At 61.1% G+C, this 22,899-nt stretch overlaps 10 protein-coding genes across 10 annotated transcripts; all 10 read left to right on the top strand.

Moving 5' to 3' along the window:
- Positions 1-442: 442 nt before the first annotated feature.
- Positions 443-1,600, top strand: SPRG_01331 (hypothetical protein; the record flags this gene model as incomplete). Its single annotated transcript, XM_012339551.1, has 2 exons — positions 443-933; positions 1,024-1,600. 2 exons carry the CDS (start codon positions 443-445, stop codon positions 1,598-1,600), a joined length of 1,068 nt encoding a protein of 355 aa, XP_012194941.1.
- A 38-nt stretch (positions 1,601-1,638) lies between these two features.
- SPRG_01330 (hypothetical protein) lies at positions 1,639-2,224 on the top strand (the record flags this gene model as incomplete). Its single annotated transcript, XM_012339550.1, has 3 exons — positions 1,639-1,722; positions 1,770-1,790; positions 1,859-2,224. The coding sequence occupies 3 exons, from the start codon at positions 1,639-1,641 to the stop codon at positions 2,222-2,224; spliced, it is 471 nt and encodes a 156-aa protein (XP_012194940.1).
- Positions 2,225-2,482: 258 nt separating this feature from the next.
- On the top strand, positions 2,483-4,373 carry SPRG_01329 (hypothetical protein; the record flags this gene model as incomplete). The annotated part of the gene is made up of 2 exons (XM_012339549.1): positions 2,483-3,718; positions 3,795-4,373. 2 exons carry the CDS (start codon positions 2,483-2,485, stop codon positions 4,371-4,373), a joined length of 1,815 nt encoding a protein of 604 aa, XP_012194939.1.
- Positions 4,374-5,506: 1,133 nt separating this feature from the next.
- SPRG_01328 (hypothetical protein) lies at positions 5,507-6,559 on the top strand (the record flags this gene model as incomplete). Its single annotated transcript, XM_012339548.1, has 1 exon — positions 5,507-6,559. One exon carries the CDS (start codon positions 5,507-5,509, stop codon positions 6,557-6,559), a length of 1,053 nt encoding a protein of 350 aa, XP_012194938.1.
- Positions 6,560-7,724: 1,165 nt separating this feature from the next.
- SPRG_01327 (hypothetical protein) lies at positions 7,725-9,953 on the top strand (the record flags this gene model as incomplete). The annotated part of the gene is made up of 3 exons (XM_012339547.1): positions 7,725-8,611; positions 8,658-9,098; positions 9,152-9,953. The coding sequence occupies 3 exons, from the start codon at positions 7,725-7,727 to the stop codon at positions 9,951-9,953; spliced, it is 2,130 nt and encodes a 709-aa protein (XP_012194937.1).
- A 1,075-nt stretch (positions 9,954-11,028) lies between these two features.
- Positions 11,029-11,682, top strand: SPRG_01326 (hypothetical protein; the record flags this gene model as incomplete). The annotated part of the gene is made up of 1 exon (XM_012339546.1): positions 11,029-11,682. The coding sequence occupies one exon, from the start codon at positions 11,029-11,031 to the stop codon at positions 11,680-11,682; it is 654 nt and encodes a 217-aa protein (XP_012194936.1).
- Positions 11,683-11,771: 89 nt separating this feature from the next.
- Positions 11,772-13,400, top strand: SPRG_01325 (hypothetical protein; the record flags this gene model as incomplete). The annotated part of the gene is made up of 1 exon (XM_012339545.1): positions 11,772-13,400. The coding sequence occupies one exon, from the start codon at positions 11,772-11,774 to the stop codon at positions 13,398-13,400; it is 1,629 nt and encodes a 542-aa protein (XP_012194935.1).
- A 542-nt stretch (positions 13,401-13,942) lies between these two features.
- Positions 13,943-17,351, top strand: SPRG_01324 (hypothetical protein). Its single transcript, XM_012339544.1, has one exon. The coding sequence runs from the start codon at positions 13,955-13,957 to the stop codon at positions 17,288-17,290; it is 3,336 nt and encodes a 1,111-aa protein (XP_012194934.1). The 5' UTR covers positions 13,943-13,954; the 3' UTR covers positions 17,291-17,351.
- A 188-nt stretch (positions 17,352-17,539) lies between these two features.
- Positions 17,540-20,049, top strand: SPRG_01323 (hypothetical protein; the record flags this gene model as incomplete). Its single annotated transcript, XM_012339543.1, has 2 exons — positions 17,540-17,673; positions 17,742-20,049. 2 exons carry the CDS (start codon positions 17,540-17,542, stop codon positions 20,047-20,049), a joined length of 2,442 nt encoding a protein of 813 aa, XP_012194933.1.
- Positions 20,050-21,221: 1,172 nt separating this feature from the next.
- On the top strand, positions 21,222-22,467 carry SPRG_18983 (hypothetical protein; the record flags this gene model as incomplete). Its single annotated transcript, XM_012339803.1, has 2 exons — positions 21,222-22,420; positions 22,458-22,467. The coding sequence occupies 2 exons, from the start codon at positions 21,222-21,224 to the stop codon at positions 22,465-22,467; spliced, it is 1,209 nt and encodes a 402-aa protein (XP_012195193.1).
- Positions 22,468-22,899: the final 432 nt, after the last annotated feature.

Genomic DNA, 22,899 nt, shown 5'->3' with positions numbered 1-22,899 from the left:
TGCCGTACTAGAGCCAGACACATCGCATCGACGCCTTGCACGTCGTCGTCGTCGTCGTCGTGTACAGTAGCGAGTCTCTACTAGACACACTGGCGCTTGGTGCTGGTACCAACGTCGCAGGGAGAGCAATCAACACTTTCTAGACCCTTGGCGGTACTAGTAGTCACAAGTCGATATTGTCTGCAGCGGTGCCCTCAGTGCGGAGAAGCGAGAGGTAAAAACGGCTGGTCCGAAGGCCACCGCCTCGGAGAACCTTCCCAAGTTGAAAGCTTGCTCGTTGTTGGGATGCTGCCGACTCGATCATACGCGATTCGCTCTACAACCAGGACGGCTGTCCTGGATGTGAAGCCATTTCAGCCTAATTAGCGCATGTCCGGATACGGTCTCCTAGTTCCCGCCTCTCGACGCTCGCCACGTCGCGTATTTCGACCTCCTCCGTGCCATGTTTGCTGCGTTTAGGCCGCTCGTCGATACCATCTACAGTGTTCTCGACGGCCCGTATGACGTCGCCACGTACGTCGTGGCGCCACTGGATGCGCTCGAGATGCGCTTGGTCAATGAGCAGTTCGCGTGCATGTGCTTTCTCTTGGACGTGGACAGGCGCATGGGCGACGTCCAGCACGCATGGCAGGCGCACAAGAAGCGCGGTATCCTCAACGTGTGCGTGCCCACGGCAGTGACCAACGCCGTGCTGCGCGACGTCGAGATGCTCTTCCAAGCTCTGTGCACCAACCGTCCGTATCTGCAAGACATGGAGCACATCCTCGCGCTGCTCATGTGCGGTGACGCGCTCCTCGAGATGGTGACGCGCCACGCCGTCTCGTTCAACACGGCCGCGGGGCTGCTCATGGTCGCGCGGCGCGTCCAGACGCCGACGCTTCGCCGCACCGCGCTCGGCATCTTGGTGCACGAGCTGCACACGACGCTCTTACTGTAATGGTCGAGCCGCTCGTCGCACGCATCCAAGCGCAAATGGACGTCGGGACGTTCAGGAACCTCGACTGGACGACTTGTCTCGGGAAGCGCGCTCCACGCCGACCTCCGCGAGTTCATCACGATCACGCAGCTCCAGCCCAACGAGCGCATCGCCGTCGACCCGATGGCATTTGGGCGGCCCTGGAACGAGTCCGAGTGGCGGGTGTCCAACACGTCCGAGCTCTACCAGACGTTTTTTGCCAACATCCTGCCGACGTTCATTTCGCACGCGCTCCAGGACGGCGCCGATGCGTGGTTGGAGCTCGAAGCCGGCATGATGCCATTCCCGAACCTCGTGCACGAGTACGTCCATACGCTGACGGCCTCGTTTCTCTTGGCGTGCCAGTCGCTCTTATGGAGCATTCTGTACACGCAAGGGTCACTGTCCAAGGCCATTTCGTGTGCCAAAGTCGCGAAGTCGACGTCGATTGCACTCGCTCGGCTCTCGTTCCAGCTCGAGCGCTGCCGCAAGAACGGGGATGGCCTCTATGTGCAGCCGTATGTTCCGATCAACATTGACAATGCACTCGGATGGCTCACGCATCGCATGCTCGCGTCCGCGCCGTCCAACAGCTTTGCGCCGTTTGAGATGGACCGTACATGGCCGGGCGGAATCTGCTCATGATCTCGATGCTCATTGGCCTCGACATGGGCCTTGCGACGATGGACGACATTGGCCAGACGCGCCACCTGCTGCACCTCTACAACGCGCTCCGCATCCTCGACAAGATTACGCTGGTGCACACCGTAGGGCATCGTGGGCGCCGGCGTCGGCTTTGTCGTCGAAGGCGCAGAAGTGCAAGGACGCGTCGACGGTTGGGTCGTGCAGGGCTTGGTCGTCACCAGGATGCCGTGCAAGACTTTGTGGTCGACGGGGAGGTAGTCGAAAGGCTTCGTGGTCGACGGGACACTTGGCGTGGGGGCAGGCGCCGACGTGAACGGCTTCGACGTGTACGGCTTCGACGTGCTAGGCGTCGACGTCGGCGTCGGGCCGCTCGTCGTCGAAGCAGGCGTCGACGGCGAAGTCGTGCTAGGCGCAGGCGTCGGGACACTCGTCGTCGTGGCAGGCGTCGAGGTCGGTGTTGGGCCGCTCGTCGTCGGAGTAGACCTCGACGACTGGGTCGTGCAAGGCTTCGTGCTCGACGGCTGGGTCGTACAAGGCTTGGTGCTCGACGGTCAGGTCGTGCAAGGCTGCGTTGTAGGGCGGAACGTCGGCGTCGGCTGCGGGCACGGCGTCTTGGTGGGCTGAGGATGCTGCCAGCTGTTCCAATAGTCCCAGAAGTTGCCGCCGTCGTGGTTCCAGAGGTTGCCACTGTCGCCCCACGTCGCGGTTGTCTCGGCGGCTGCCAGCGCCACGAGCGTAAGCGCAACCGTCGCGTGGATGCGGATGCTTTGACCGAAATACCCCCGCCCGCCATGATGCCACGTCATGGCTGATTTCAGCCAATCAGATGTCCAGGATTGTTTCCCTCAACGTAATTCCCATCGCATATTTTTCGACGGTCGCATGGGCAGCGTCGCGGCCGACGTCCTCCGCGCGCCGAGCTTGCTCCAACGCATCTGCGCCTTCCACATGCACGCATCCGCAGCGCCGCAGGACCTCCCGCTGCGCTGCTGGAGCGTCCGCTTGCGCAGCGCCGACACGTACGCGTACGACGACAACGACGACGACGACGACGACGACCATGCACGCGACCGCCGGCGCTTCACCACGTGGTTCACAACCCACGGCCTGAACGGCCTCCCGTCGCTCTGCGTGCCACACCTCTTTGCGTATGCGACTGCTTGCGGTGATGCCATTGTCCTTCAGTGGCTCATCGACCGCGAGCTCGTGACGTGGACGAGAGAGCTTCTCGTGCTCGACGCCCGCGGCTGTCCGACGTGTCCGCGGGCCGTCGAGGATCTTGGTCCGGCCATGAAGATGCGCAGTCGCAACGTGGTCGCTCGGGCAGCCGCCAAGGGCCAACGCCAGTGTCTGTTCAAACTTCTTGCCATGGGGTTGACCACCAACGAGATTTGGAAGGCGGTGTGCGCGGGCGGCCATGTTGACGTCGCCGAGTACGTCGTGAGCTCCAAGCAACTCGATGTGTGGGACGATGTCTATATCAACGTCGCCGCAGCGAACGGCCATTTTGAGCTACTGCGCTTCCTTGGCCGACGCCGCCCCAGTGGTATTAATCGGGAAACCATCGCGCTCGCCATCACGCACAACCAGCTGGGTACTCTTCTAGAGCTCTTCGGCCTTGGTCCGTCGCCAGACCTCTTAATGGAGCATGCGCTCCAAGAATCTGTTAAGCATCGCCGTCTTGACATTCTGCGCTGGCTCTGCACGCAGCGCGACGCCCGGGCGTTCTTCAAGGCGACGCGGGCCATGGCCATCTACCACTGCGCGCCTATCGACATCATCCACTGCTTGAGTGACGCGTGGAGCCGACACGTGGCGATGCAGCGAATCCGGTTGGTGTTTCAGTCCAAGCGCCTCGTGACGAGCATTGCATCCTACCAAGACGGCGTGGATGGCGCCACGCTCGCCATAAACCATCGCTGCAAGCATTTTCGGATCTACTGCGCGAGCAACCGTGCAATGCCTTCCAAACTGGACTATGCGATGTACGACGCGGCCTTTCGCGTGTGGTTCGCTCGCCACGGCGTCGCCAAGCTCGGCGATCTCTGCCGGCCACACCTCTTTGCGTACGCGGTCTCGTATGGCAACGTGGCGATTCTGAACTGGCTCAAACCGAAAGTGCGACGCCGAGGGCAACGGGTGTCTCAGCTTGGCGCTCGACTGTGCACGCCACCCCATGTGTTCTCGATCGCAGAGCGAGGCAAAGGTCCGCATCGCGTACTTCCACGTGGTGCGGGACGCCGCTGCGGTGTCTCATCTCGAGCTCCTCCAATTTCTGCTCAACCTCGGCTTCGAGATGGGTCCCGCATGGCGTCATGCGAGCAAGTATGGTCAGCTCCACGTTGTGCAGTTCCTGCATGAGAAGGCGCGCGCCGCGTGTGGTCCTGAGGACCTTGACAGCGCGGCCGAGAAGGGCCACCTCAACGTGATTCGGTTCTTTCACGAGCACGACTATGACGGCTTTGACAAGAACACGATCGCGTTGGCTGTCGCGAGTGGCAATTTGGACCTCGTTCAGTTTCTCTTGGCACACCGAAAAGAAAGCACGCCTTCCAAAGCCATGCTGGCCGCGGCCGACAAGGACCAACTCGACATCCTTCGCTGGTTGTGCGGCCAACCGCGCGCGTCGCGCTATCTCGAGGCGACGTTGCAGCAAGCGACGACGAGTGCAAGCCGCCAGTGCATCGAGTACCTCGCGACACTGCCACGCACGGCCAAGCCTACCGCCGACGAGGGCCCGCTCAAGCGCAAGGCCGCCGCCGTGTTGCTCTAAGTCGCCTTTTGTGTGTGTATACTACTGATTGACCTAACGTCGCGTGAACACCTGCGTCCTCCAATGCAGCATCCGATTTAGGATCGATTGATCGATCGATAGATAGATAGATAGATAGATAGATAGATAGATAGATAGATAGATAGATAGATAGATAGAGAGACAGCCAATGCCGCCGCCAGCAGCTCGGTCTCACCGCTCTAGCGTTCGACTGCTGAGCGAATGAGTTACGCTCTTACTTGTAGTATGCCCCCTTGAGCGAGGACCGAGACAGAAACGATTAGGGTGGTGTAGTACGTTTCGCGGTGGACTGCAAATCGGCTCTCGATGAACGGCCAGGCGTTGCCACCGCGGCGTTGTGGCGTTCTTCTATTCGATAACGACGTCGTGCAAAGCTGGAAATGGACGATGAGTCAGTCATTCAATCCAAGTTGATATATCTGGAAAAATTCAAGCAAGTCGAAATCAGACCGAGAGGGGTCCCGGTGGCATGTCCTGTGGTGCGTTGGCGACGGCGATCGCAGCGCACTGATTGCAGTGGTGTCTTTGCAATCACCATCATCATACGCATCACAGGGCATGCCAACGGAACCCCTTCCGGTCCGATTTCGACTTGGTCGGATTTTTCAGATAAATTTGACTCGGATTCAAGTACGGAAATGAATGGTCCAAGCGCAGGTGTACAGTTTGATATGCAGTTTGATTGTGTTTTGAATGGATCGTACACAAATGTGTATGTCGCTCGCCGACAGCTGTTTTCATGCTAGCAGCACTCTCCATTCGAGTGCTACTCCAGCGTACGGTCGCACGATGACCTACTTACTGCAGAGATCGATAATGCCCCCGTCGTCCTGTAGCTTGCATTCCTCTCTCAGTCGCTGCCATCATCGAGAAGGCGACAAATTATGCCGATCGGTTTCGAAAGTGATCGACGTGTCTGATTGGTCCAAAAGTGGCGTCATACGCTCCAACAGCCAATCACATGTCCGCAGCGCGAGTATAAACCGCGCCACCAGATTCACGCGCGAGATTCGACCATCTGGTCTCAGTCCCATGGCATCTTCGTCCGATACTACAGCCCAGCATGGATCGATGGCGCTCAGAGTCCAATCTGCTGCATCCTACAACCCACCATGTCGACGACCACAACGACGACGACGTCACCGTCCACCTCTCGCTGCGTCGGCTACACGGTCCTTCTCTCCAGCTTTGTGGCGATTTCGTCGCTTGGTGTCGCGTTTGACCTCGAACGCGGCGCCGAGCCCGTGCTGAAGCTCTTCTGGAAGACCAGCGGCAGTTGTGCACTCTTGCTTCTCCTCGTCCTCGGCCAGCGCATGCTTCACCGATCGTCGTCCGCGCTCTCGTTCGATCGTGACACGGTTCGACGACTGGTGCTGTGCGCCGTCGGGTACACGATCTGGAATGCGTCGTTCAATTGGGCACTCGCAAGGACGTCTGTCGGCCACGTCTACTTGCTCAACAACTGCCACTCGCTGTTGCTTGTCGTGTGGCGGGCTCTCTACTGCGACGCGATCGTGCTATACGAGATCCTCGGGACGGTGGCAGGCATTGGCGGCAGCGTTCTCACGGCCTTGGACCAAGCACCGGTAGTCGCCCACTCGGGCATTGTCGAAGCGTCGCTTCTGGGCGATCTTGGCGCGTTTCTCGGTGCTCTGGGGGCGGTCGTGTACCTTCTCCAAGCCAAGACACTTCGAACGCGCCTTGGCCTCTTGCCCTTCATGCTCTGCCATACGCTATTGGTGTCGCTGCTGCTGTTGCCGACACTGACGCTGCTCGGCGAAGAGTACAGTCTCTCGCGCGATGTCAATACCGGTCTCTTCGGCTGGGCCAATCTGCGCTGGGACCGCGTCGGCCTCGAAGCGTTCGTCGTGCTGATCTGCGACTTTGTCGGTGGCATGGGCTACATTCGTGTCATGGCCTATTTCGACCCGCTCGTCGTCTCGATCATTATGCTCATGGAGCCGATTCTGGCGACGGCATTGGGGATCCTCGTTGGCGTCGCGTCCATCCCGGGGGTGCTCACATGTGTCGGCAGTGCGATTGTGATCGCCGCGACCATGCTCGTCATCTCTGTCAACACGGCGGCGTCGAGCAAAGGCGCCAAGACGACGAAGCGCATCGTGCTGCAGAGCCGTGCACCGCCGACCGTCTACGGCGCCGTGTAGCCGATTTGCGCCGACGCTTTCAAAAACGACGGCGCAGTGTAGTTTTGGTCCCGTGTTTTATGTTTAAAAAGTCAAGTTTTTTGTACCGGTAGTATGTTGTAGTTTGATGCTCGTGTACTCCGAGTTAGTGATTTCGCACATGACGTGAAGCATTGATCGATGCTGACCCGCTCGAGCCGTGGAGCCGAAGAAGCTCGAGCCGTGGAGCCGAAGACGCTCGAGCCGTGGAGCCGAAGAAGCTCGAGCCGTGGAGCCGAAGGAGCTCGTATGCAGCGTATGAAAACTTGTGTTGTCGTCAACTCTGGTTCTCTCTTCGCACGTCAAATCGCAAGCAAGGTAATACTGGATGACAGAGTCATCTTTGGCCATCTCCACGACGCCCACGCGCACTTTCAAGTCGTCGAGCGCCTGTAGGTAGTCGTGTGCAAGTTTAGCGCCTTTGCGAGTTGCAGCCACGATTGCGCGCACATTCGCACCTTAAACATGGTGTCGCCGAGGTTCTCTCGTACTACAATTGTACGTAAACGCCTGCCAAGTACCAATGGACTCTACTAAGACACAAAAACAGAACCGTCCGCTTGCCATGTCCCCCAACCCTAATTGACGTGCTGCGTTGGCAGGCATCGTTAGACGCGATCATTGCCGCTTGTCCTCGCGTCTTCCTCTGCTCGCATTCATCCAAAACACTCGCATCTGAAGCAAGCTGTGGTTGACGGAAACAGAGACACTGGTATCGGAGGCCACGTGCTAGATGTCGAATCGGTGTACGGTTTCATCCAACAATGCAGCGCGCTCATGCCGCCACGTCATTGACATTGCTACCGTAACGCTACGACATCCCATCTAGAGACACACGATTCCAAGTGAAGTACCTCGTGACGCAGGAGAGTGTGGCTGGATCGCAGAGCGTCGTGATCGTCAAGTCCGTGATGGATGCTGCGCTGAGGCCCCTCACCCTAAAGCGTCCAACCTGTCGCTCGCTTGCTTCGACGATGACGATGGTAGCTTGTTGATGCCGGCCTTGGCCTTCGCCCGTACCGATGGGACACTGGTATTGCGTTGGGGACTTCAAATCGGTCATAATATCCTGTTTTTGATGCCCCAGGATATATCCTAGTTGACTGGGTGGAAGATCGCCACGAAGGATTTTCGAACGTGCGGCGACATGGAGCCCCACAGCTACGCCGGGCGCTGGCGCCGCTGCACGGCCGCGACCAACGCGGTCCTCGAGTGGCTGCACCGGGCGACCAAGCCCAAGAGTAAGAACGCTACGAAGAAGGTCAAGAAGAAGGGCGCACGGTCGGCCGACACGGCTGCATGGACGATGGCGCAGATCTACGCGGCTGCGCTCGAGGTCGTCGACGCCGGCACGACCGTGCCATCGAGCATCCTGCGCGACCTCATGGTCGTCATTCGCCTCCGGTTTGACGCGTATATCAAGCTACCGGCCGACCAGCGCGATGGCCATGGCGCCTACGTCGATGTGCTCCGCGCCGTCTTGATAAAGTGGCTGCCGATCACGGACGACCTCAAGACGCTGGTAGGGCCCTTAAAGGACATGCGCACGGGCCGCCGGGACCGCGACGACGTGGGCCAGCGCGACTACTTTCCGCCGTTCGACGTCGACGCGTTTCCATTGCCAGTCGACGACCAGGACCCGCGCCTCGCGAGCCTCGACGCGCAGCGCCGCGAGATGCAATTCGCGTGCATGTGCTTCGTCTTGGACATGGCCGATCTCATGCACGATGCCAAGCTCGGCTGGATCATGCACAAGGAGTCGGCCATGTGCGCGAGCGTGCCCGCGGCGATTACCAACGCCGGCGTCTACGCCGTCGAAGTGCTCCATACCGAGCTGCGCGAGGTGTACCCACACCTCTCGGATGTGGAAGCGATCATGGCCACGCTGCGCTGCGGCCGCTTCATCGTCGAGATAGTCTGTAGCCACAACGTGTCGGTCGACAAGGCAGCGGGCATGCTCATGGTCGCTCGCCGCGCGGCCATCGAGCGCCTCAAACCGCTCTCGATCCAAGTCATGACAAAGGCGTTGTCGACGTCGGCATTGATTGCTGGTCGCCTCATCGACCGCATCGTCGCGCAGCTCAGGCGACGACGACTGGAACATGGACTGGACGACGACGCTCGGCAAAGGCGACGGCATCACCGCGCTCCATGCGTACCTCAAGACGTTCATCGTGCATGCGCTCCGTGAACCTGGGACGCGCGCGGTCACGTACCCGGATACGTTTGGCCCGCCGTGGGTCGAAGGCGACTCGGTGCTGCGGTGCACGACGGATTTGTACCAGTCGTTTTTTGCCGACGTCCTGCCGCCACTGCTCCTCGACGCCAAAGCCGGTTTTATGCCCAACGGCCTTGTGTACGACAACGAGCTGGCGCCGCTGCGACGGCTCTTGACAGTCTACGTGCAGACGCAGCAACTTCCGGTGAGCTTGGGCTTTGCGTGCCAAGCGATGCTCTGGAGTCTCTTCTACACGACGCAAGGCCGGTCGAGCGTCGGGATCAATGTCGCCCGTCTCGCCACGTCGACGCGGCGCGCAACTGGCTCGCCTACCGCCAACAACTCGCGGCCCCGAGCAAGGTCTTTAGTGCGATGGAGCAAGATCGCGCGTGGTACAACCCGTACATGGCAACCGGTCAAATGATGCTGCTCATGCGTCTCGAGATGGGCTACGTTCTCGGTCTTTCGACGATGGACGACATTGGCCAGACACACATGCTACTGCACCTCTACCATGCGCTCTATCGTCGCGGCAAAATCGCCGTGAGCACCGAGATGGAGATGCTTGCCACGGCGTTCCCGCAAGTGTTTGTTGATGGTCGCCCAGCCGCAGATTTCGCATCGGCCCACTTGCGGTCGTATGGCTGGGATGCCGCGACGGCCGCCCAGCTGCTTGGCGACGACATGGATACGGTCACGGCATCGGTCGACGGCGTGCAGTTGTCGACGTCCAAGAAGAGCAAGAAGCCACGGTCGCTGCCGTCGTTGGCGTCGATGCCAAAAACGATGGCGTGCGAGCGCGTGACGCGGCTCGAGTTGCCAAGTGGCAACTTTGCCGACGACTACACCGACTGGATGCGGACGCTCCGGGATGAGATCGAAGGGATTCATGCGCTCCACCTGCCGGTCCTCGGTCAGCTCTTTCGCGACGCGTGGATGGAGATGGCCACCGCGCTCGGCTTCCACGGTACCGCCCCGCTCGATCGGTCGCGCGATGTACGCAATGCAGTGCGCTTTGCCAACGAGAACCGCTGCGTGCAGACGCTGCTTGCACTCTGCGACCGGTCGCCCGACGACCCGCGGCTGCTGGTCGCCGCGACGGCGGTCGAGAAGCTCGTGCAGCGCATGCCGGAAGCGCGCATCGTGAATGGGCGCTAAGATGATGATTGCAGTACTGTTGCTTGGTATTCATAACGCATTTTGTTGATATTATTGTGTGATTGGTACCCATCGATTCGGCAAGGAAAGCTATTTAGTTATGCTCGCTGGATCGCTCTCGACGGACCAACTTGGTGGCCGGCTCGTCCAGACGAGCGGGTCGTCGTCGCAACTGCGTCGGGACCGGTGGCTTCACCACGAGCTTGGGTGCTCGAGATGTCGAGACCTTGGTCGTTTGCTTGGTTGCCTTGGCTGCTGCGGGAAGGGACGGTGCGGTGGGGGGACTCGGATGGGTCGTTGCACGGGCGGCGGCGCGGGCGACTTCGGTCGCGAACAAGACGGGGTGGGCTGCTCGGAAGGCGGCGTCGGCGGCGGCGGCACGCTCGGCAGCCACCGCTTGCTTGTGTGTCAGTCCGTAGAGGCTCATCTTCCTTTTTTCAAATGAACATTCAGCGTTGCAGTCTTGCGAGGTGTAAAGGCGAGTGGCTTGCAAAGGCGACGCAGCGTGCTGCCCTGTCGCTTTGGACGAGCCATGCGTTCGAGGACTAACTTTTACCAAGACCATACATAGTACATGTTACGGCCTTGCTTTTCCAAGCGGGCCATAGCTCTCATGGAGAGCCAATTTGCTGCCGTGGGCACGGCGCAGATGCATATACCGTTGGCGTTGCATCCACCTGCGCAACAAGGTGTCTGCTCTCATTGTTGCTTCTCATCGCATAGGGCGCACGAGTCTATACGCGGCCAGTCCGTCCGAGGAGGGTTAACCCTCCACCACCTCCAACACTGGGAGACATGTCATTTCAAAACCAACGTGTGTGCTGCCGTCAGGAAACCGTGGGTCAGGGACATAAGAACACTTCTCTTACTTTCTCGCCGTGGGTCGTCGTAGCCCGCTTTAAAAAGGTGTCGCTACCAGCCATCATCACCAAATGCGCTAGTTTCACATCGTCCATGCGTGCAAATGGTGCGCGTAACGCTTGGACACAACACTATTATATATATAACACTAATTAAAACAATTTGGTGTGGGGGATTGTCGATCAAACGGCAAACTGCCAAAAAAGAGTCTCGCATGGCAACCTTTCTCGACGCGTTGCTGCGCCAGCCCGAGCTATTCGCCGTCGTTTCTGGCTACCAATCGGGCGTCTACGCGAACGTCGCATCTCGGTTCCGCGACTTTCACTTGCACGTGGATTTTGAACAGACGCAGGGCATGTACGAGGGCATCTACTGTCTCGACCCGGAGCTCTTCCGCACCTCGTACCGCCACCCGTACGACCCAGAGACGCCGCCGGATGTGCTCAGCACCGAGACGCTGTGCCTGAATTTGCACAACACACGCGATTCTCGCTTCCCGCTGCACTTGGCGATCCTCGAAGGCGACGTGGCGGCGACCAAAAGCATCCTGCGCTGCCGACCGGACCTCGCGTACCAAGAAGCCATCGAAGCGGCGATTCAACACAACAAGCTCGAGATTGCTGCGTTTCTCTTGGACCAGCGCGACGCGCACGGTGTGCAGGAGCTTTATCGCAACTTTGAAGACGCGTTCCAGCGCCGACCGTCGCGACGTCTCGACGACTGGCTGCCGTCGAGCCGCTCGACGCTCTATAAGAACGACGCATCGATTTTGGCGATGCTCTGGGCCCACCGACAATGCGACTGGGACGACAACAGCCTCGTCCATACCGCGCTCGAGCTCAAATCATGGAAAGCACTTGTGTTTTGATCGCGCATCTGCATCATGCGGCGCTACGTGGCCTCTTGGACGCGGTGGCTGGGAAAGGCCATTTGTCTCTAGTCCAGCAGTTGGACGCGATGAGCCTTGCGTGCACAACCGACGCCATGGACGACGCCGCCGCCAACGGCCACCTGGACGCTGTCACCTTCTTACACGAGAAGCGAACCGAAGGCTGCTCGACGGATGCCATGGACCGGGCGGCCGCCAACGATCATCTAGACGTTGTTACCTTCTTGCACGAGAAGCGAACCGAAGGCTGCACAACCGACGCCATGGACGACGCCGCCGCCAACGGCCATCTGGACGTTGTTACCTTCTTGCACGAGAAGCGAACCGAAGGCTGCACAACCGACGCCATGGACGACGCCGCCGCCAACGGCCATCTGGACGTTGTTACCTTCTTGCACGAGAAGCGAACCGAGGGCTGCACGACGGCTGCGCTCAGTGGCGCAGCGGCGGCGGGGCACCTAAAGGTCGTTGAGTATCTCGTGGCCCATCGTGACGAGGGTGCTTCACCAGACATTCTGGACACCGCGGCTGCCAACGGTCACCTCGACATTCTTGCTTATCTGGACAAGCTCGGGCGCTTTGCGTGCACGACGGCTGCCGTTGACGACGCCGCAAGGCATGGACACTTTGATGTCGTCGAGTACCTCTTGGCGCATCGACTCGAAGGCGGCAGCCGCGACGGTGCCGCGCGCGGCGCACTGGAGAGCGGTCACATTGCGCTCGTCCAGCGGCTTGTCGCAGCCGGGTACCCGCTCCCGGCCACGAGCGGTATGAGCGTCCTGCGGGCGATACGCAAGCCAAGTGCCCTCGCGCTGCTGCAGCTCTACGTTGCGCAAGGCGTCGCGCTGCCGTCGTCGTGGGCCAAAGAGGTGCGACAGTATGGCAGCGACGACGTGACGCAGTATTACTTTCTTCACGCGCCAGCCGCCGCCCAGCAGCACGCCGCGCCACGTGCCATGTCTCGGTACCATGATGATGCGTTCGATGCCATCGAGACGGCGCTTTGGAACGAAGACTTTGACGTGGTACGAGACCTCTGGGCGCAACGGCCAGAGCTCCGGTGCGATGCCTTGCTCGAGTTGATTGTACGCAACAGCGCGTCGCCGGCCAGCGCGACCGCCTTTCTCCTCGACGCTGGCGTCGGGCAGCCGCGACGTGTTGCTGTCGAGCACATGGATCGTCGGAGCTTTGACATGATGAACGTCCTCTTGCCGTACTGCCTGCACCCGACCGACCATCTCGACAACCTCGTCTTTCTCGTCGAATGGCTCGATCGACAGGCGTACGCCTTGACCGCGTCCATGCTTTTGGCTCTTAAAACCGAGATGATTGCCCAAGCAACGGCAGCCACGTGCCGACACATCCACGTCGGCACTGCGATCGAGTCGATCACGGAAGCGCTTTTGGCGACCGGCGCGACGACCTCGTATGTACAAGCCGCGTCTCGGGGCTTGGAGCAACGAGTGCTCTTCCGGTCGGGCGTCGCCGACTGGGGCCTTGCGACACTCATTGTGCATTTCTTGTCGGTTGACGCCACCGACTCTGCCAGGCAACTGCGAACGTGGCTCGGCAAGGTGAGGAGCGCGGGCCTCAAAGCGCATCTGCAGCGCCTCCTGGACGAAGCGATGCCGGAGGAGAATGACGCAGCCGCCGACGAGGCCAAGCTGGCGTCGATGTACCAGGATTACGATTATTAACTTTGTTCTCACGTGGATCCATGGCGATGGTGTTGGTCGTTTTCTTGCAAGCTTGAAGCGCACGTCGCGTGGTCAGGATACGGTACCGGTTGTTGTCGTCAAGGGTGAATAGACCTTGTTTTGTCATGTACAATCTGTCATGGCGCACGTTGTAGAGCTGCATCGCGTGCATATTTTGAGTGGTGTCCGAGGAGGACAAGGCGGTATTTCTCCAAGGTTGGACGAGTTGCCGCCAACGCCGGAGCGTTGGAGTTTGAGCTGGATGCAGTCAACTCGGGGCTCGCCGCAGGTGGCGTCACTGAGCGCTGCAATGCCTCTAGCATTGTCAGCTTACGAGGGTCGACCATGCGCCAACGCCCGCCCTTTCTGCATTTTGACGTGCGGTTCGCTAGTCCATATGGTTGGTATGCGTCCGGGCGATGCTGTTTGTACACGCGCGCACTCTGGATTCGATGCGCATCCACACGCCCTTCCATACAAATGAAAAGCTTAATACAAACCGGAACTTGAACCGCGTGGGCATGGAACGCATCCGCAATCAAACTCGATCGTCCATGGTTGGCCTACCGCGCAAGGCGGAAGCGTCGCTCCGCGCGCTCAAGGTCGCGTACGCCAAGGCCATCGAGCAGCTCGACGACGCCGGGTCCTTCTTCCATGCAGCCGACCTGCATGACCAGACGACGACGCCGGCGATCCGCATCGATGGCCTCCTCGCCGGCGACTGGTGGAGCTGGCCCGCCAACGCCGAGGACGTCGTCGCGCACCACGCAGCGCCCAACGGGTCGGGCCTCGTGGGCGTGCACCTCGTGCAGTTTGACCATACGACGTACTCGGAGAGCCGTATCTGGAGTGATCTCATCTATGGCCTCTCGACGGCGATTGCGGCGGCGCTCAAGCCGGCCGGCGACATTGAGCCGCACCTGACGCACCTCGCGATCGACGGCGTCGGCGCACCGCCCATTTTCTCGTGCACAGACGAGCTATTCCTCGGCCCCAGCACCATGGGCACGCTTGTCGTCGCGCTGCCGTCGCCGCACGCGCGGACGATCACGATCTCGGCCGGGCCCGAGACGAGTACGATGACCTGGACGCCGGGCGCGGGCTTGAGCTACGCTGCGTGGTATGGCGACTGCACCGTTGACGTGGCGCCCATCGTGGACGGTCGGCGCGCCTACCTCGTGTACGACCTCTCCTATGTCTTACCGCACACTTACCGCACGGCGCCGGCGGTCCCGGCGTCGCTGCCCGCCACGCTCGCAGCGCTCGCGGCTCGCCCGAACCAGGTGCCCACCACGTTTGCATACCGCATCCAGCCCACGACCAACGACGATGCATTGGACTTTGCCCATCTCCGGGACCGGGACGCTGCGTTCGTGCAGGCGCTCGTCGACAGCGGTGCCTATGACGTGGCACTCGTCAACGTGCGCGACCCGACGCCGCCACGGACGTTGCCGGACGCAATGCTAACAACGATACGAGACATGCTCCTGCGCGCCGGTTCCAACAACGACGGTGACGACGACGACGACGACGACGATTCGGGCAGCGACGACTTTGACGACGACGCCGACGACCACGAAGCCGCGACGCCAGCGCAGGTCGACCAGCTCGCGTTCCGAGCCATGCAAGAGCTGTACGGTCGGCAGCGACCGCCGCCGCGCGACGACGTCGAGCTGGACACGCGAAACTTGGCCGCGCTCATGGTGCGCGGCGCGCCCGAGATGCCGTTCGACGATCACGACGGCGGCAACCGGTGCAACGAAGGTCGCCCGTACGGCTACGACCAGGCAGACTTTGAGTCGACGGCGTCCGTCACCGAGTATGAAACCGGGTCGGAGGCCGGTCTCGACGACTCGGACGACGACGACGACGACGACTCGGACGACTCGGAGCACGAAGATGACGCCGACATGCTGGGCGACGACGACTCGTCCGACGACGACGACGATATCTTTGGTTTCGGCCGCCTGCTCCTGCCACGATCCAAGCGCGCTCTGGAAATCTCCAGCGCCATCGTCCATGCCGCATCGGGCGACATCGGATCGGCGCTGGAGACCCACCTCCTCGACCGCGCCGTCGGGACGTGGGTCGGGACCCGCAGCATCTACAACATTGTCTCACCCGTGCTCGTTTTTTGGCCCAAGAAACACCGGGTGCGGCTACTTGGCTACCGCAACGCCGTCGACACCCTCCAGCGCGCTGTGACCTCATCGTCGGCGTCGCCTCTGCTCGGGTTCGACTCGGTGCACGCACTCGCGGCCGCCGTCATGGACACAGTCGGCACTGCTTTGTGTGCCACGACACCCGAGGACTCGAGCGCGCTCGCCGCCTTCATTTTGACGTCGACACCGGCCCTGCGGGTTCTCTATGTACGGCACATGATTGACCTCCGGGACGAAACCTCCCGGCGCCATGGCCGCAAGTGGCTTATCTCGGTCTTGACCACATTTGGCTGGGAGAGCATCGGGCCTGCGGTCGTCGAGCTCGTTGCGCGGTCGAGCACGGACTGGAAGGGCACGGTGTTGACGCTGCGCTTCCTCGATACGCTGCTGCCGACGACGGCGTCGTATGCGCAGCAACCGTTCTTTGGCGAGCTCGTGATCATGTGCTGGTACGCGTTGCTCACGAACGTCGGGTCGTTTGAAGATGTGAGCGCGCACGAGTGGCAGCACGCCATCAGCGTCGATAGCCGGCTCTCGTTGCTGTGCCACGCGCGGTCCATGGACGCCCGCGTCGCCGCGTTGTATGATGCCAGTGACGCGCCGCACGTCACGTGGCTCGGCGGCCACCTCCCGGGGCCGGTGCTGGCCAACATCCGGGCGTTTCTCGCACCCGCGCACACGCTGCTCGCGGTCGTCACCAAGTTTTCGGCGGCGTTCCACGGCCTCCACGTCATCTTGCCGGCGCTACTGCGCCTCGACGATGGGCGGCTCGAGGCGCCGTGGATGGCGCCCTACCTTGCGCTGGTTCATGCGGCCATCGAATCGGAGCGCGAGCTGCCGATGCATGGCCTCTCGTCCATTTTTGCCCTTGGCGCCAAGCGAGGCATCTTGTCGGCGGTCGTGCAGAAGGCGTGGTCGACCCACCGCAGTCGGACCACATTGCCGCTGCTTCGCGCCATCAACGACGGCATGGTCATCACGTCACCTGCGGACGTCCGCTCGATCGCCGACCTGGTGACGACGACCACGCTCGCGCTCAACGAGGCCGTGGCGGACGTTATCATGTTTTACGACGGCATGGGCTACGACGACACGCCGCCGGTGAAGGCAGTGCACGCAGCGCTCTCCATCCTCGCGGTTGTGTCGCCGTCGCATGTGCGTCCGTTCGTCGACGACGTCATCGCCAAGGTCGGCGCGAAATCGGACCCTCTCTTCTTCGTCCGGGACCTCCTCTACCCGACGATCCAGTATCTGGACGCCAAGCTCCTGACGACGACGAATGTCACCGTTGTTCGGGCGCCGTTGGTCGAAGCGGTCGTCAACGCGCTTGACCCGTTCCTTCGCGCGACGCGCCGGTCGGGGCCAACGACCGTTGCGCTATCGTGCCGCTGCTCGCAGTGCCAGCGCGTTTCGAGTGAGCTCGCCAAGCAGGCGCCGACGCGATCGATCGACCAAGTGTTTCGTGCGACCTGCGACCAGCTCCGCGCATTTGTAACAAAATGGCGCCCCCACCGACGCATCTCCGTGTCCTTTGTTGGTGCGCGCAATATGCGCATCCGCATGCTCTCGGAAGCAGGCGCGAGCGCCCGGCGCGAACGCGACGAAGCGTGCTTGGCGTACCTTCGTGGCGGCGACATGGCGTTGCCAGTGACGCGCAAGCGGCCGCGCGCGACGACACCGATGGCCGACGCCAAGCGGGCCAAGCCGACGGCCGACACCGAAGGGTAAACCCCACTCTGGTGCGCACCATTTCCATTCTATTTGCTAAGTTTATACACGACATTTTGTACATTAAAGTACACGGAAGCCTGCCTGGCAGTTTGCAAGGAACGGGCAGCTGGAAAGTGCAACTTCGTGCTGCAAGTGCGCGCACCCAGGGTGCGGCCGATTTGATTGGCTGAAAGAACCAATGCACGGTGTCGATACAGAGAGCGAATTTGATGCGCGCGCACGTCAATAATTTAACTCGACGACTCGATGAGTGGCAGCCGGGTCAAGCCGATTGCGGCTGCGTACGAAGCGGTCCTCGCGCACCTCGACGACGGGCGCACGGACGCGCTACCGCAGCTGCTCGCAGCGGTCGCCGCGCAGCCCAAGCAGTACGACTCGATGTACGCCTACCGCCTCTCGACCCACGTCCCGTCGCTGCGTTCGTCGACGGCCTCGTGGCCACTGGTAGCTTCGACATTGCGCTCGTTCGCGCGCCGCGGGCCAAGGCGCCGGCCAAGCACACTGCTGAGTGCTTGGCGTGGCAAGAGCGCGAGGCGGTCGAGGCGCGCGAGTGGGCTGCGCGACCGCGCGCAAAAGATGTGCCACCGGGCGAGGCCGCGCCGTGGGGCTATGAGCCTGGTCACTTTGACTATGCCGGCGGCGCGACGTTTCGCATGCCGCGAGATCCTGCCGACGGCTTTTACACGGGCGACACGAGCGCCGACGACATGCAGTCCGAGCCCGACAACAACGGGTACGACGTCGAATGGCCCGACGACCCGTACAACGAGTTCAGCCTCTGCGACGTGACGGACAAGAACACGTGCGACCTAGATGATCCCCGAGCCGTCGACGACGACGAGGGCTGGGACGGCGACATCAGTGACACCGACGACGACGACGACGACGGTCATGGCGACGACACGGTGGACTGCTACTGTCACGAGTCGCCCGAGTTGCAGACCCGCCGACGCATCTCGGTGGTGCAACTGCATGCAAGTTCGGCATCGGTGCCTCTCGCCGTCACGGACGCCCTCGTCGGTCGCGCCGTCGGTCGGTGGATCACGACGCGGTCGCTCCAGCAGTTGTCCTCTGCGATTTTGGTGTTTTGGCCGACCCGCCACCGCCCGCGCTTCGTCGGGCTCGAACCGGCGATGCGCGCGCTCCATGCCGGTGACGCACTTGGTTTTCCGTGTACCGACGATCTCGCTCGCGGTGTCATTGACATGTTTGGGTCCACGGATGGCTACAAGACGACGGAAGCCGACGCGACCGCGATGGCGTCGTACCTCTTGCAGTCGTCGTCGTCGTCGTCGTTGCCCGGGCTCTTTCTGCCGGACGCGTTCACCTTGGACAAGCGAGCGTCGCGGCGCCGGGGCCTCCACTGGCTGCGCGACGTGGTGGCGAAATTTGGGTGGTCGAGCATCAGTGACAGCGTCGTGTCACTTTGCACGTTAACGTCGCCTGACCACGGACTATACCGTCTTGCCCATGCGATGCACTTTGCTCGCAAACTCCTGCTGGACACGGTCGTGCCGGTGCACGAGACAGAGGTCGTCGCAGACCTCCTCCAGCGCACGTGGCGTGTCCTCTCCACGCAGCTGACGGCAGTGCATGCGATCGACGAGTACCCAAATGCGATGCCAATCCGGTTTCACATTGTGCTGCTGCAAGACGCACTCATCATGGAGGCCCGGGCCGGACGCTTGCAGGATATACCCGCCGGCGGGCCAATGAGTATTGTCTTGGCATGGACGAGGATGATCTACGTGCCCAACCACGTGCTCTCGGTGCTCTTACCGGTACTGCTCACAGTGCAGCCGCCGGACCTCGTCGCGGAGCTCGTGCCGACGGTCGCCGACACCATCGAGTACTTGACGGACAAGGACCAAAGTCACTTGGCCGACGTCTTCCGCTTTCATGCGCGGTACCGAGATGTCGTCAGCTCGTACCACGACGTCGCCAACGTCATCGACGTCAACGCCTTTGCGCCTTTCCTGAAGGCGCTTCGCGCCGGCATGGTCGTCGCAAGCCCGAACCGAATCGTCGACGACGTCGTCCAGCGCACGCTGCGCCTTCTTGCGGGCACTTTGGCACGGACCAATGACGCCGTCACGGGCCGTGTCTTGACGACGCACAAGCCCGTTATTCACGTCCCGGAAGCGATTGCAACGTGCCATCTCTTGTCGCCGCCGGCCGTGACGCGCCTTCTGGACGAGGTGACGGCCCTCGTCACCAATGCGCCGGACGCACTATACTACGTTCGCCGCGTGCTCTACCCGATGGTGCAGTACCTCGACTCGCAGCTCCCTGGTGAGTACCCTCTGCCCCGCAGCGCGATGGCCGCCGCCGTCCGGACAGCCCTCGTGGCCTTTCTCCAGGCGACCCAAACGCCCGCGCCGACACCGCAGCTCCACTCCTTGTGCCATTGCCGCGAGTGCAACGAGGTGAAATTGCAGCTCGAGGCGTGCCAGCCGACAAGAGACGTCGACGTCGTCCGTGTCACCTGTCCCAAGCTTCGGGCGGCGGTGGGTGCGTTGCCCCCGCACCCACGGGTGGCACTGGCCTTGCTCTCCATGTCGCGGCTATCGATCCGCATTTCGTCCGAGGCCGCGGCGGCCGCCGAGAAGCAGCGGGACGAAGCCACGGCGGCGCGCTTGCGTGCTGGCAAACACAAGAAGAAGAGCAAGAAGAGCAAGAAGGGCAAGTCTACGGCGGTGGCGACCTCGGGCGAAAGTGCGGAGAACTCCTTTGGCGCGTCGTCGTTGTCTCTCTAATTGATAGAGTGGTCGCGTCCAATGTAACGTGACAAGGATGGCGTTCGTGTTTGGAGTCGCGTCGACGACGACGTTCCGACCGCAGGGTTCACAACGGTCGTCGTTAATAAAGAAGACGCATTGACCCGAAATGAACTTGCAGATGCGAGCGTCAACTGGACGGTAACGCGGGCGTCTCGGAAGCGACACAAGAAAAAGCAGTAAAAACAATGGCGCTACCGAGGATCGAAGCGCCGACCAAAGTTTAGATACAGTACGATAAAATTTTTAGTATGCCAGGAATCCCTTCGGGGATCATCCGTAAAAATTGGAACGATACAGAGAAGATTAGCATGGCCCCTGCGCAAGGATGACACGCATAAATCGAGAAGTATCGCACTTTTTAATTTTTTGCAAAGAGGAGGTCCGGCGAGGGTTATTGTGCGCTCCTGTTGCGGTGATGTTGCTGGTTTCTGCTGAGGATAGATAGCCTCGCTTCGTCTGCTAGGCTAGGGTTGTTGTTGACATTTTGTAAAAGCAGAAAGGGCTACGTATCAAGCTATTATATGTTGATCAACCCGGACAAAGACCTCGATCAATCTACGTTATGTACAGTATCTATTCTATCGACACGGCTAGGGGCACCGGCTTGCGCTCCTGAGGGTATTCGGCGCACGGCTCTCGCCCACCAATGCTGGCTCACCGACAGGCAACCGCGATGAGTAGCATAATGGGCGGCATCTTGATCCTGGTTGGATCTGGATGATGTCGGAACCGGTCCCTTTCATTTGCTCGAGACTCTGCTGTAGACCACCAGACATAATTCCTCTGCCGCACTATCGTCCTCGACGGGAAAGACAATGTATTGAACACTAATAGGTGACTCGACATGCGAGCCTCGAGAAGCTTGCACCACGGATATACATTATGACACCTTGGCTGGCTTCTCGACCGCCTCTGTCGTGACCATCTTGATGGACGTGATGGATTGCTTTTTAGCCAATCGTCATGCGCTTGGTGGAAATCGGACGAATCAGCGACGTCGATTTGGTCTTATACTTTTGCGACGCCTGTCTCCAACGATGGCCTCGGCTCGCATCGAGGTCGTTGCCGGGTTCAACCGCGCGGTCGAGGCGATCGGCGACGGCGGCCGCCACTGCTTCACAGCCGAGTACGACGAGAGCGTTGACCCGATGCTGCGCGTCCGGGGCGTGAACCAGCGCCTCACATGGCCCTTCTCGGCGCGCCAGGCCAAGCAGCTCTTTACGCTCTACAAAAAGTCGCCGGCGTGCATGATTCCAGCGTGCGACCTCACGATCAAGAACGACGTGGCGTGGGACGAGCTCCTCGAAGACGATATCTTCCCGCGCATTGAAGAGGAGCTCGTGCCCGAAGGGCCGTTTGAGGCGATTCTGTCCCACCTCCACATTGACGGCAATGGCACGACGGCCAAGCTCCTTCCGACGACGCGGGCGAAAGGCTCCTTTGGCACGCTCTGCATCGTGCTGCTCTCGGAACACGTGGGCGGCGACATCCACGTCACGCACGGCCGGCACACGCAAGAAGTGTACACGGGCGACGAGCTCTACGCGTCGTTTGTGGCCTTTTACAACGCGACGACACTCACGGTATCACCAATGGACCACGGCCGCCGCGTCATGCTGGTCTACGATCTGGTCTACATGGAAGACCACGCGAGCCGTGACGCGCCGCCGTCGCTCGCCGCGGTCTCGGCGTCGCTGGCGTCGCTGGCCAAGATCCCGCGCCAGTACTATGCAAACCTCGCGTACCGCTGCACGCACCAATACATGCTCCTCGACTTCGAGATGCTATTGGGCGTCGACATCGCGTTCGTGCAGGCCGTGGCCGACACGGATGCCTACGACATTGCCTTTTGTGGCGCGCGGAAGAAGCCCTTCCATGGCGATTTGCAGACCATGTCGGAAGAAGAGCTCGCGCGCGACCGAGCGATCGCCGAGGACCCGAACGCCCTCATGCGCGTGACAACGTCCGACTTTTACCCAGCGTGTCACACGCCGCCGGTCGTCAAGGCGTGTCTCCGCGCGCGCCCGCTCGGTCCCGTCGTCGGTGCGATCTACTCGGAGTCGCTCCACATTGTCGTATGGCCCAAGCAGCACCGCGTGCGCATTCTCGGCTGGACCAAGGCCATCGAGCACCTCAAGCTCCTCGTCAAGCAGGCGACGTCCGACCTCCTTGGGTACACGTCGGTCGACGCCTTTGCGCTCGCGACCATCGAAATGCTTGGGACCACCGACCGCAAGGATGACCCCAAGGACGTAGATGTCCCGAATCCGCTCGACGTCCTGCCGCTCCTCCGTGCCCTCGACAGCCGCGATGTCACGGCCACGTTCATCGCCGAGTTTATGGACTTGTCGGCCGGGATCGAAGCGACTGCGGCATTTGTGCAGGCGGCGCTGACGCGCTTTGGCTGGGAACCATTGCAGCCGTCGATGCTGGCGTACATGACGCGCGCCAGCAGCCAGTGGCGCGGCCTCGCCGACGTCTTCCGGCTCCTCGTCAACCTCGCGGGCTCGGTGCTTACCCATCCGGATGCGATCGAGCTGCCCATTTGCGCGTCGTACAAGGCGCCATGGAGCTTCGAGCTCCTCAAGACGTGCTGGCACACGCTTCTGGAAGGCATGGCCGTGCTCGACGACCTCCCGCCGTCCGTCGATGTGCTCACGGTCCTCGAGCCGTTGGGGTGTCAAGACCTCCTCACCAACGCGATCGTTGTGCAGGCCTATCTCGAGCAAACCACGACCGCGCCGGTGCACGGCGCCTTTCTGCGCGGGAAGCTGCCGCCGTCGTTGCTCCGGTGTGTCGACACGTACCTCTACCCCACCTCGCTGC

The sequence above is a fragment of the Saprolegnia parasitica genome (assembly GCF_000151545.1).
Source record: "Saprolegnia parasitica CBS 223.65 unplaced genomic scaffold supercont2.3, whole genome shotgun sequence".
Taxonomy (NCBI): domain Eukaryota; phylum Oomycota; class Saprolegniomycetes; order Saprolegniales; family Saprolegniaceae; genus Saprolegnia; species Saprolegnia parasitica.
This window is presented reverse-complemented; position numbering and strand designations above follow the sequence as displayed.

Coding starts and splice junctions, on each gene's coding strand:
- SPRG_01324 (XM_012339544.1), top strand. CDS start 13,955: ATGGTTGGCCTACCGCGCAAGGCGGAAGCGTCGCTCCGCGCGCTCAAG.